General features: G+C 34.4%; 1 protein-coding gene across 1 annotated transcript in view; it reads right to left on the minus strand.

The window, feature by feature from the left end:
* C14H8orf34 (chromosome 14 C8orf34 homolog) overlaps positions 1 to 12,868 on the minus strand; it is a 338,106-nt gene that overhangs the window by 249,541 nt on the left and 75,697 nt on the right. Inside the window, exon 3 of the mRNA XM_005689042.3 lies at positions 12,430 to 12,561. Within this exon, the coding sequence (XP_005689099.2) occupies positions 12,430 to 12,561 (132 nt within the window). The remainder of the gene's footprint in view (positions 1 to 12,429; positions 12,562 to 12,868) is intronic.

A 12,868-nucleotide genomic window follows, 5' to 3' on the forward strand; every position in this document is an offset into this window, starting at 1 on the left:
GACTGGAGCAAGAGAACAAAGGACCACAGGAGAGAAGTCTCTAAGACTTTTTAAATGAAATAAAGTATAAAATGTAAATTAAAGTAAGATAGAAGAACACGATGTGTTTTAGTTATTGAGAGTGTTGATATTTTAAGGCACGTTTTGGTGAAGCACTAGTGATGGGTACAGAGAAAGCAAAGCAAGCAGAAAACAACCCAATTATTGATTCTAGAAACAAAATAAAAGTTGGCTTTCCTACGATTCTACTATGAAAAAGGATAATTAACACAATAATAAAAATATCAGTGCAGAGTCTACATCATTTGAAATATCTGCCTGCCTGTACTGTGAGCATGTGATGGGCCTTGGGAATAAAGCACAATGTCTTAGAAGAGATCAAGAGATGATGTTTCAAATTTAAAAGCTAAAAGAGAACTATGCAAGTATCTTCTATGTTTAGATATATAGATCTGCCTACCAAAAGAAACATCTAAGAGTTAAAAATGGGTCCACATTGGAAGCAGAACAGGAAGAACAGAAGGACACTTGCTTTATGGTATTAGTTTGCTCTTTATACCATATATGTCTATGTTTGATAAAAATAAAATAAAGTAATTTAAAATATTTACATGGTAAGGCTATAGGAAAAATACTCTCAACCTACTGAAAAATTTTTTCAGCCACATTTTTAGAAGTAATTCAGAAATATTTATTACAATAGAACATATACTGACCCTCTGACTCAGCAATCTTATTATTTCTGACAAATTATAATACATAAATGAAAACTCTCATAGTTATATATATATGTACAAAGGTTTATCATAAAGTGCATGATAATTGTTTATTTCACCAAAGAGTTAGTGGTTGTAAAACTCTGCAAATAATCTATAAAACTAAATGTACTTCACAGGGAAATAAATTATGGTATATTTACACTATGGTATAGGTATATACTTATGAAAATGTATAACACAGATCTAAGTTCATTGCATAGAGACATGTCCATAATACATTTTAAAACAATAAAAACAAGTTGCTTAGGAATGTGTACAGTTTAAAGCCAGTTTCATAAAGCAAATCAACTCCCACATATTTTATGTTAGTTTATACAAAGAAAAGGATGTAAAAGAATGTAAATCGCTTCAAAGGATGTGAAAAGATACAAACTATTTCCAAGGGAGTAGAATAGGAAATGGCTGATGGGAGAGGATCTATCTTTCTACATGTCTGTATTTTTTTCATTGTCATTATAAGCAATATTTAAAGATTTATTTAAATTAAAGAAGTAATTACTTCTTTAATTTAAATACATTTAAACTAAAAACATGCATGTGCCTCCTGTGTTTCTTTGTTTAAGGGACTCTGGGATGGAGATGTCAGCTGACATCAGCACCCCAGTTTTCAAGCAGTGGAGACGGGAAGCAGCGATTGTGATCAATGGTTCTAGAAAACACCTTCAAGCATACACCTATTACTCCACAGGCAATACCCCAGGAGTTCCCAGGGGACAAGCTCAGGCACGGGGAAGAGAAACTCAGAAGAGGAGGCAGAGAAAACTGGACTTGTACCAGATCCTTCAAAACACTTACTGGTACTTTTGTTAGCCTTTTTAAAAGTAATTTATCTAATCTGCATCATTATATTATCTAACTTTTCTGAAAATTACCATATCCTATCAAGATATCTTCAAATAAAAAAATAAGAAAATAGTCTTTTAAAAAAAAAAATCAGTCCCAATCAACCTCCTCAGATAATCATGAGACATGCCCCACTGCCCACCCCAGCAGACTTTGCAGAACACCACCTGAATGCCCTCATGGGCAAACTGAGATGAGACCAGCAGAACTGCACAGCCAATTTGCTGAACCCTGAGAAACTATAATTTGTTGTTTAAGGCCATGGAGTTTGGGGAGGTTATATGCAGCACTGTAGAGAAATGATACGACATCCAAGCTCTTTCCCTCAGGAACTTTCAAGAGAAACTAAGACAAATTTCTTTCTGTATTTCTGTAGCTTGGGACAAATGTGCTACATTTGTGATATTCAGTTTATCATGGGATCCAAATCTAGGACAAGGAAGGCCACATGATAATCACTGTCTAATCAACTACACTAGATGATTTCAGAAGATGTTTTGAAATAACTAATGGAAGATGATTTGGGAGTCATCAGCCCAGTTTACAGACTCAAGGTGAGAATCTCTTAAGGTTTCTGATGAATTAAAAACCTTGCTTAGGTAATACTTAGTACTAAAACTCAGGGCTACAGTTTAAATATATTGTCTAAAAAATGTCCTCAGGAGAAATGGATAATAATAGAATGGTATAAACAACCGAATATTAATATGATCTATATGAGGTGAAACAATCTGAAATTAGGGACAGCCTATAATTATCCCTGAGATAAAACACATCCCCAGAGCACAGCAGGAACCCATCCACAGCACCATATAAATGGTCATGCTCCATTCATTCATAAAGAGGTTACTACTTCACAAACAGCCTACTATATACTGAGCAGGGCCTATTTTGAACAACATTAATCAAATCAGAATTAATTAAACCCTGATATCTCCACCAATAGTTTCTATCTGTGGGTCAAATAATAAATTTACTATTTCTTCCAAATGACTTGATATATTATTTATCCATTTCTTTTGAATCAAAATAATTTCAATTATTTAGATCTTTTAACTCTGTTTTCTTAAAGTTTAGTAAATGCTAGTATTCTTTCCTGAAAGTTCCTCCCAAGTACTTTACCTTCACTTATAATATGTCAGGAGATTTCCCAGTACTATAGTTATGATGTACCTAAAGTAGATTATAGTGAATTTATTATTTCCTGTCTCTTGCCTTCTGCAGTTCCATACTATGATTTTTTAGACATTACATTGCCACATTAATTCTCTCGTATCTATGCAATTTATGTTTTCTACACAGATGTATGCTTCCCTGGTGGCTCAGAGGTTAAAGCGTCTGCCTCCAATGTGGGAGACCCAGGTTCGATCCCTGGGTTGGGAAGATCCCCTGGAGAAGGAAATGGCAACCCACTCCAGTATTCTTGCCTGGAGAACCCCATGGACGGAGAAGCCTAGTAGGTTACAGTCCACGGGGTGGCAGAGTCAGACACGACTGAGCGACTTCACCTCACCTCACACAGATGTATAGTCTTTTCATTTTTTTCCTAAAATTTTAACAAATACACAGCTATTCCTCTTTGCGTATGCTGTGCTAAATGAAACACTGAAAAAATGAGAAATCTCTGACAAATACAATAGCATAAATAAAAATACTGAGAACTGGTTCTAGTTTTTGGTTTTAACTGAAGTTAATGTACTTACCTCAATTTTTTCATCTGGATCACAAATTTGAAATGGCTATAAAAGAATCAGTATACACTATCATGCATAGGGAATTGATAAATAAATGTTCTTCTGGCCCCTTCTGCCAAGACTCCACTGACCATCCTCAACCATTCTATCAGAAAGCACCACTAACAGTAGAGATGCTTCAAGCACAAGGAAAAACTTCAGTGAACTCTCTTTGTCATATTTTCCTTCAGTCGTGACAATTCACAATTGAAAATTAAAATCATAATATTATCTTGCAGATCTTTGTACCTATACTAGCTTGTATTGTGTAACGTGCTCTTTTTTTGTTATCTGAAAATGCACAGCTTCTAAACTGTTTCATTTGTATAGCACAAAACACTGTCCTAGGTTCTAGGAGTAAACCAGTGTGAATAAATATAACAAAATTCCCAGTACTCATGGAGATGACATTCTATTCAAGCTCACAGTCTACTGCATAGGATAACAGGTTATTGTGTTCCTTATAAAACTAGCCTTAAATAATATACAGTATATATTTTATTTTTTTTTCTTTTTTTTTTAATTTTTATTTATTTTTTTATTTTTTAAATTTTAAAATCTTTAATTCTTACATGCGTTCCCAAACATGAACCCCAGTTTTAGCAATAAAGATCTTCTGTAATGAATGTTAATGATATTTATCTCATATGAAATCTTTGCCATCCATGGGATTTTCCAGGCAAGAATACTGGAGTGGGCTGCCATTTCCTTCTCCAGAGGATCTTCCCAACCCAGCGATTGAACCTGGGTCTCCTGCACTGCAGACAGACACTTTACCGTCTGAGCCACCAGGGAAGCCCATGATGTGAAAGTTAGTAACTGTTAATACAGTCTTTTTTCCTTTTATTATTGTCTTTGTTCTTTTAAGAACAGTCATTTAGAAAACTTTTTATACTTATTACACAAATATTTCTGTCAAATAATACTTCAGCTAAGAAAATATCTTTTTATTTTGAAAGTCTCTTTATCAGTTTTGTTTTAAGGTAAGAATTGTAAAATTTTATCAAATACATTCAAATATTATTTGAGATGTCATCTGACTTTTCTTTATCAATTTGTATATTGTACTAACATACACATAATGGTAGTCCCAAAAGGAGAAGAAATAACATTTGAAGAAATAATGCTTGAAAGATATTCCATGAAGACATTAATGAAAAAGAGTAGGGGTGGCTATGCTAATATCAGACAAAATAGACTTTAAAACAAAACTTGTTAAAGAAGAGGACAAAGAATATTACATATTGGTAAAATGGTCAACCAGTCAAGATTCAACAGTTACTTAACATATACACATTTAACAGCAGATCCCTCAAACACATGAATCAAACACTGATATAACTGATGGTATAGAATTCTACAATAATAGCTGGAAACTCTAATACTTCTGTGTCAATAATGCATAGAAAAAATCTAAACAGATCAATAAGAAAACAGAGCACTTGAACAACACTATAAATCAATTAGGCCTAATAGACATATAGAGAACAATACAAAGACTAACAGTCATATGTATCTTTCTTCCAAGCGCATGTGGAACAATCTCTAGTATAGACCATATATGTCATAATAAGTCAAAATGTATAGACTACAGTAAAAGTGGTTTCTCAGATGCGAATTTGCAATTGTAAAGCCCACAATAAAAAGAAAGAAACACCTTATATCAATAACTGACCTTTATACCTTAAAGAAGTAGAAAAGAATAGAAAACTAAACTAAACCTAGCAGAATGACATAAATAATAAATATTAAAACAGAGATAGGTGAAGTAGAAGATTCAAATGTAACAGAAATAAATCAACAAAACCAAAAGCTGAATCTCAAGAAGGAGCTTAAAAATTAATAAACCTTTAGCTAGATTCACTAAGAAAAAAGGGAGAAGATTCAAATTACTAAAATCAGAAATGTAACCAAGACATTACTACAGACTTTACAGAACTGTTTTTAAAAAGAATTAGAATGTTATGAATATTTAATGCCAATAAACTACACATGAAATGGAAAAATTGCTAGAAACAAACTGCCAAAAGCTACTCAAGAATAAACAAAAGATTTATAATAAGACATGGGATCAGTAATCAAAAACCTCACAACAAAGTCAAGCACAAGACAAGGTGGCTTCATTGGTGAATTCTACCGAACATTTAAAGAACTGACATCAATTCTTCTCAAACACTTCCAAAAAAATGTAAAAGGAGGGAATGCATCTAAATTCATTCTATAAAGCCAGCATTTCCCTGACACAGAAGACAAGAACATAATACTAAAACAATACAGCAGCATCTCTTCTGAAAATAGATCCATAAATGCTCAACAAAATAGCAACATATCAAATTCAGCAGTATAATAAAAGGATTATGGAAATACAAAATAGTCAAAGCAATCCTGAGAAAGAAAAATGGAGCTGGAGGAATCAGGCCCCTGGACTTCAGATTATACACTGAAGCTGCAGTAATCAATAGTAAGGTACTGGCACAAAAACAGAAATATACATCAATGGAACACGATAGAAAGCCCAGAAGTGCACCTACGGTTAATTAATTTACAACAAGGTAGATAAGACTGTATTATACAATGGAGAAAAGACAGTCTCTTCAATTAGTGGTGCTGGAAAAACTGGAGAGCTCCATGTAAAAGAATGAAATTAGAACATTCTCTAACACAAAAACAAATTCAAAATGGATTAAATACCCAAGTATAAGGCCAGATACTATAAAACTCTTAGAGGAAAACAGGCAGAACACTCTTTCACATAAATTGCAGCAGTATCTTTTTGGATGCATCTCCTATTCTAATGAAAATAAAAATAAAAAATTTTTAATGGGACCTAATTCAACTTAAAAGGTTTTGCACAGCAAAGACAAACCCACAGCAAACATTATCCTCAATGGTGAAAAATTGAAAGCATTTCCCCTAAAGTCAGGAACAAGACAAGGGTGTCCACTTTCACCGCTACTATTCAACATAGTTCTAGAAGTTTTGGCCACAGCAATCAGAGCAGAAAAAGAAATAAAAGGAATCCAAATTGGAAAAGAAGAAGTAAAACTCTCACTGTTTGCAGATGACATGATCCTCTACATAGAAAACCCTAAAGACTCCACCAGAAAATTACTAGAGCTAATCAATGAATATAGTAAAGTTGCAGGATATAAAATCAATACACAGAAATCCCTTGCATTCCTATGCACTAATAATGAGAAAGTAGAAAAAGAAATTAAGGAAATGATTCCATTCACCATTGCAATGAAAAGAATAAAATACTTAGGAATATATCTACCTAAAGAAACTAAAGACCTATATATAGAAAACTATAAAACACTGATGAAAGAAATCAAAGAGGACACTAATAGATGGAGAAATATACCATGTTCATGGATCAGAAGAATCAATATAGTGAAAATGAGTATACTACCCAAAGCAATCTACAGATTCAATGCAATCCCTATCAAGCTATCAGTGGTATTTTTCACAGAGCTAGAACAAATAATTTCACAATTTGTATGGAAATACAAAAAACCTCGAATAGCCAAAGCAATCTTGAGAAAGAAGAATGGAACTGGAGGAATCAACTTGCCTGACTTCAGGCTCTACTATAAAGCCACAGTCATCAAGACAGTATGGTACTGGCACAAAGACAGACATATAGATCAATGGAACAAAATAGAAAGCCCAGAGATAAATCCACACACATATGGACACCTTATCTTCGACAAAGGAGGCAAAAATATACAATGGATTAAAGACAATCTCTTTAACAAGTGTTGCTGGGAAAACTGGTCAACCACTTGTAAAAGAATGAAACTAGATCACTTTCTAACACCATACACAAAAATAAACTCAAAATGGATTAAAGATCTAAATGTAAGACCAGAAACTATAAAACTCCTAGAGGAGAACATAGGCAAAACACTCTCCGACATAAATCACAGCAGGATCCTCTATGATCCACCTCCCAGAATTCTGGAAATAAAAGCAAAAATAAACAAATGGGATCTAATTGAAATTAAAAGCTTCTGCACAACAAAGGAAACTATAAGCAAGGTGAAAAGACAGCCTTCTGAATGGGAGAAAATAATAGCAAATGAAGCAATGGACAAACAACTAATCTCAAAAATATACAAGCAACTTATGCAGCTCAATTCCAGAAAAATAAACGACCCAATCAAAAAATGGGCCAAAGAACTAAATAGGCATTTCTCCAAAGAAGACATATGGATGGCTAACAAACACATGAAAAGATGCTCAACATCACTCATTATCAGAGAAATGCAAATCAAAACCACAATGAGGTACCATTTCACACCAGTCAGAATGGCTGCAATCCAAAAGTCTACAAGCAATAAATGCTGGAGAGGGTGTGGAGAAAAGGGAACCCTCTTACACTGTTGGTGGGAATGCAAACTAGTATAGCCACTATGGAGAACAGTGTGGAGATTCCTTAAAAAATTGCAAATAGAACTGCCTTATGACCCAGCAATCCCACTGCTGGGCATACACACTGAGGAAACCAGAATTGAAAGAGACACGTGTACCCCAATGTTCATCACAGCACTGTTTATAATAGCCAGGACATGGAAGCCACCTAGATGTCCATCAGCAGAGGAATGGATAAGAAAGCTGTGGTACATATACACAATGGAGTATTACTCAGCCATTAAAAAGAATACATTTGAATCAGTTCTAATGAGGTGGATGAAACTGGAGCCTATTATACAGAGTGAAGTAAGTCAGAAAGAAAAACACCAATACAGTATACTAACACATATACATGGAATTTAGAAAGATAGTAATGATAACCCTCTATGCGAGACAGCAAAAGAGACACAGATATATAGAACGGACTTTTAGACTCTGTGGGAGAGGGCGAGGGTGGGATGATTTGGGAGAATGGCATTGAAATATGTATACTATCAGGTAAGAAACAAATCACCAGTCTATGTTCAATACAGGATACAGGATGCTTGGGGCTGGTGCATGGGGATGATCCAGAGAGATGATATGGCGTGGGAGGTGGGAGGGGGGTTCAGGATTGGGAACTCATGTACACCCGTGGCTGATTCATGTCAGTGTATGGCAAAACTAATACAGTATTGTAAAGCAAAATAAAGTAAAAAAGAAAGAAAGAAACACACACAAAAAAAAATTAAAAAAGGAAACCATAAAAGAATGAAACACGAACCCACAGAATGGGAGAAAATATATGCAAATGAAGCAACTGACAAGGGATTAATCTCTAAACTACACAAACAGCTCATGACAATATCAAAAAACAAATAACTCAATTAAAAAATGGGCAGAAGATCTAAGGAAGACATACAGATGGCCAAAAAAGCATATGAAAAGATACTCAACATTGCTAATTATTACAGAAATGCAAATTAAAACTACAATGAGGTATCACCTCACAGTGGTCACAATGGCCATCATCAAAAAGTCTACAAACAACATATGCGGGAGATGGTTTTGAGAAAAGGGAAACCTTTCACACTGTTGGTGGGAATGTAAATTGGTAAAACCACTATGGAGAAGAGTATGGATATTCCTTTAAAAGCTCAAAATAGAGCTGCCACGCAATATAGCATTCCCACTCCTGGGAATATATCCAGTGAAAATCATAATTTGAAAAGATACATGCACTCCAATGTCCACTGCAGCACTACAGTAGCCAAGACATGGAGTTAACCTAAATATCCATCCACAGAGGAATGGATAAAGAAGGTATAGTATGTATATACAATGGGATATTTCTTAGTCATAAAAAAGAATGAAATAACGCAAAGAGACTACTTTCTATTCAAGATAGCAAAATGTAGAAAAACCAAAATATCTAAAATAAATGGATGAATAAACAGAAAGTAGTCTATCTATACAATGGAATATGATTCAACCACAAAAAGGAATGAAGTTCTATTACCTGCTGCAATGGGAATCAACCTGAAAATATTACACTAGGCAAAATAAGTCAATCACAGGAAGATCACACATCATATGATTCTGTTAAGATGAACGTGTTAGTCACTCAGTTCAGTTCAGTTCAGTTGCTCAGTCGTGTCTGACTCTGCAACCCCATGGACTACAGCACGCCAGGCTTCCTGTCCACCACCAATTCCCGGAGTTTACTCAGACTCAAGTCCATTGAGTCAGTGATGCCATCCAACCATCTCATCCTCTGTCATCCCCTTTTCGCTCAGTCATGTCCAATTCTTTGTGCCAGGCTCCTCTGTCCGTGGTATTTCCCAAGCAAAAATACTGGAGTGGGTTGCCATTCCCTTCTCCAGGGGATCTTCCTGACCCAGGGGTCAAACTCAGATGTCCCCACATTGCAGGCAGATTCTTTACAGCCTGAGCCAATCAAAACAGGCAAATTCATAGAGAAAGCAAGTTTCCAGGGACTGGGAGGAGGTAGAAATATTGAGTAACTGTTACAGTTTCCTTTTCAGAGGTGAAATGTTTTGGTAAGAAAGAGGTTATGGTAGCACAATATTTGAATGTACTAAATGCCATGTGAACTGCACAATTTAAAATGCTTAATTTCTGTTATTTTAACCTAAAAACATGTATTTTTGAGTGATTTGTTATGAAGCCATGGTAACTAGAATGTCTCTAAAACTATTTTGGCTCTCCAAGGTCACAATGTTACATTTGTATGTTTTATTTTAGACATTTCATTGTTCTTGTTTCCATCTGTAGGTCTATGACCCATCTCAGATTGATTTTCAGCATGAATTAAGGTACGAATCAATGACTGTATTTTTCCATATGAATATCCAATGTTGCGGAGAAGGCAATGGCACCCCACTCCAGTACTTTTGCCTAGATAATCCCATGGATGGAGGAGCCTGGTAGGCTGCAGTCCATGGGGTCACTAAAGTCGGGCACGACTGAGTGAGTTCACTTTGACTTTTCACTTTCATGCATTGGAGAAGGAAATGGCAACCCACCCCAGTGTTCTTGCCTGGAGAATCCCAGGGATGGGGGAGCCTGGTGGGCTGCCGTCTATGGGGTCGCACAGAGTCGGACACGACTGAAGCAACTTAGCAGCAGCATCCAATGTTGAAGGGACTGTTTCTTTTCTTACTAGCTTAGATGTCCTTGTGAAAAACCATTTGACTGCATATGTACATTCTTTTTTTAAACTTTTTATTAAGGTCAATTGATCTTTTTTTCCATCCTTTCTCCAAAATCACATGGTCTTGATAACTACAGTTTTATAAAAAGACTTGAAGCCAGGCAGGGTAAATTCTCCAAGCTAGTTCATGTTTTTCAAGACTGCTTTAGAAAATCATGGTCCTTTGCCTTTCCAAATCCATTTAAAATAATACAGTCAATTTCAAGGGCCTGTAGAGCTTGGATAGAGATTGCACTTATTTCAATAAGAGGTTACTATTTGTTTCTCTGTTTTGTCTTTTCTTGTTTTTGTTTTGGGAGAATAAATCAAAACATTGAGGCATCCTATTTTAATAAACTTATTAACATTTTATTTATTCTTTTTCGTCCTTCTTTCTAGTGGTGCTTTATATATTACAACATACAACTGTGACTTACTACAGTCTATGTTCAAAAGATATTCTATTATTTCAGGAACAATTTATGTTTAAACAATATATTTCTAATTAATAACTCTGAATCCTATAATCTTAATACCACGTTTATTATTAAAAATGCATGAGACTGTGTTAATTTTCCTTTAAAAAGCTAATAGTCCAGTGAAGCCAGAGGTTAAGAGTAGGGTACCTGAACAGAAAAGATATTAGATGCCAGCTCACCAGTAACATTTTGTGCCTACAGAACATCCATAAATAGCCAAGTCTCTGCAAAATGAAGAACCTTACAGCATTCTGTCCTCTAAGTGCTGAGATCCAGGACTTAGCTCTTTAAAATTAGCAAGCTCTAGGGATATGTATTAATATTTATCATTGGGAAAGAATGAAGACAGACAGACATTTCCAAGGATAGAAAGAGAAATGTGAGACTGAGAACTGATTGATTTCATTTATTCTTTTCTTCTTTTTTTTCATTTAACACTATTCATTGAGCCAGGAACTGTGCTAGATATTACTGGGAATATGGTTGTGAACAACACATTTAAATTTTAAACTTGTATGCTTTTTTTAAATGTTGGGACCAAATATTATAAACCAACCTGGTGAAGCAGTATAATTTTGCTACAATAATAATTTTAAAAGAACATTTGTAGTTTATAATACTTCACATAATTCTCACTAGAATTTTGTGGCTGATACAATTCTTTTTATAAGTGTCACTGTATAAACAAACAAACAAAAAAACCTCAAGGAGTTAATTTCAGTTATTTTCACAAATGTTCCAAATTCAGAATCCAGTTAGCACATATGATTTTTCAAAATTTTCAAACAAAGGTAAGTATTTTCTACCTATTCCTTTCTCTGTTTAAATTAAAATCACATATCTCAGTCTGCAACAAGCACAGGAAACTGATGTTTAAGAACAGCTTTCAGGCTCTTTTGTCCTCAAAGAATAACTGACTTGCAACAAGATCCTAAGCTATATGACATGTTTATGCCTATGTGATGGTAACAGAGCAATGGGAAAACTTAGCAGCTGGAAAGGCAGAGAGAAAGGAGGAGGGGCAAGGAGGTACTTATTATTGTGGGAGAGAACAAATACACAACCTTGAGTAATAAATGAGTAGGACTTCAGAGAGACCCTGGATGAAGGATTTTTTTTTTTAATTTTATTAAATGTTTTGAATAGAAATCCTCTTTGCCTTGCCTCTAAAAGATTTGTTTTTATATCTTTTATTAAATGCAGTGTTGGTATTGCTCTGAATATGATAAAATACTGCAACTGTTCATGAGAGGCAAGGGACCTGCTCCATGAAGTTTACATTCTTAAAAGAATATTATACTCAAAAGTCTAAATCAATCACATATGCTTGAGAATATATGTTAATGCTATAAAAAATGTGAAATTCATTAGAATTAATAGGCAGAAATATCAGAAAAAAATTTGGCTTCAATTCTTACCTTTTCTTCACTTTACTAACACACACTTAACATACATTAAGTTAATATTTAAATGACAAATTTCCTTACATGATTTTGATTCTGGAGATGGTGGATAAATATTAGACACAGCAAGGTCACTTTTTGACTTTTTAGGCTTCTTTGCATTTAACTGCCAGGGTTTATCATAGTTTCTGAAATCTCTTCTTGTTCCTTTATGTTCTGTCAAACAAAAGAAAAAACACAATAAAAACAATAAGTGATTTCATGATTGATCAAAAATTAAATCCTTGAAGTAATTAGATATACCTAGCAAAAGCTATGCTGCCTTGTATCAAAATAATGCTAATATCCCAGAGTATTACTTGCTTTATTTTTCCTGTAAATGTGAGTTTTGCATGTGATATGAATTAGTTTATATATTAATATGATTAAAATGATGTTAAACTATAAAATTATTTGAAAGTCTTTTTAAGGCACAAATTACTTAAAATAACATTCTATAAATGGGTATCATAGAATAAAGCAC

The sequence above is a fragment of the Capra hircus genome, chromosome 14, assembly GCF_001704415.2.
Source record: "Capra hircus breed San Clemente chromosome 14, ASM170441v1, whole genome shotgun sequence".
Classification (NCBI taxonomy): domain Eukaryota; kingdom Metazoa; phylum Chordata; class Mammalia; order Artiodactyla; family Bovidae; genus Capra; species Capra hircus.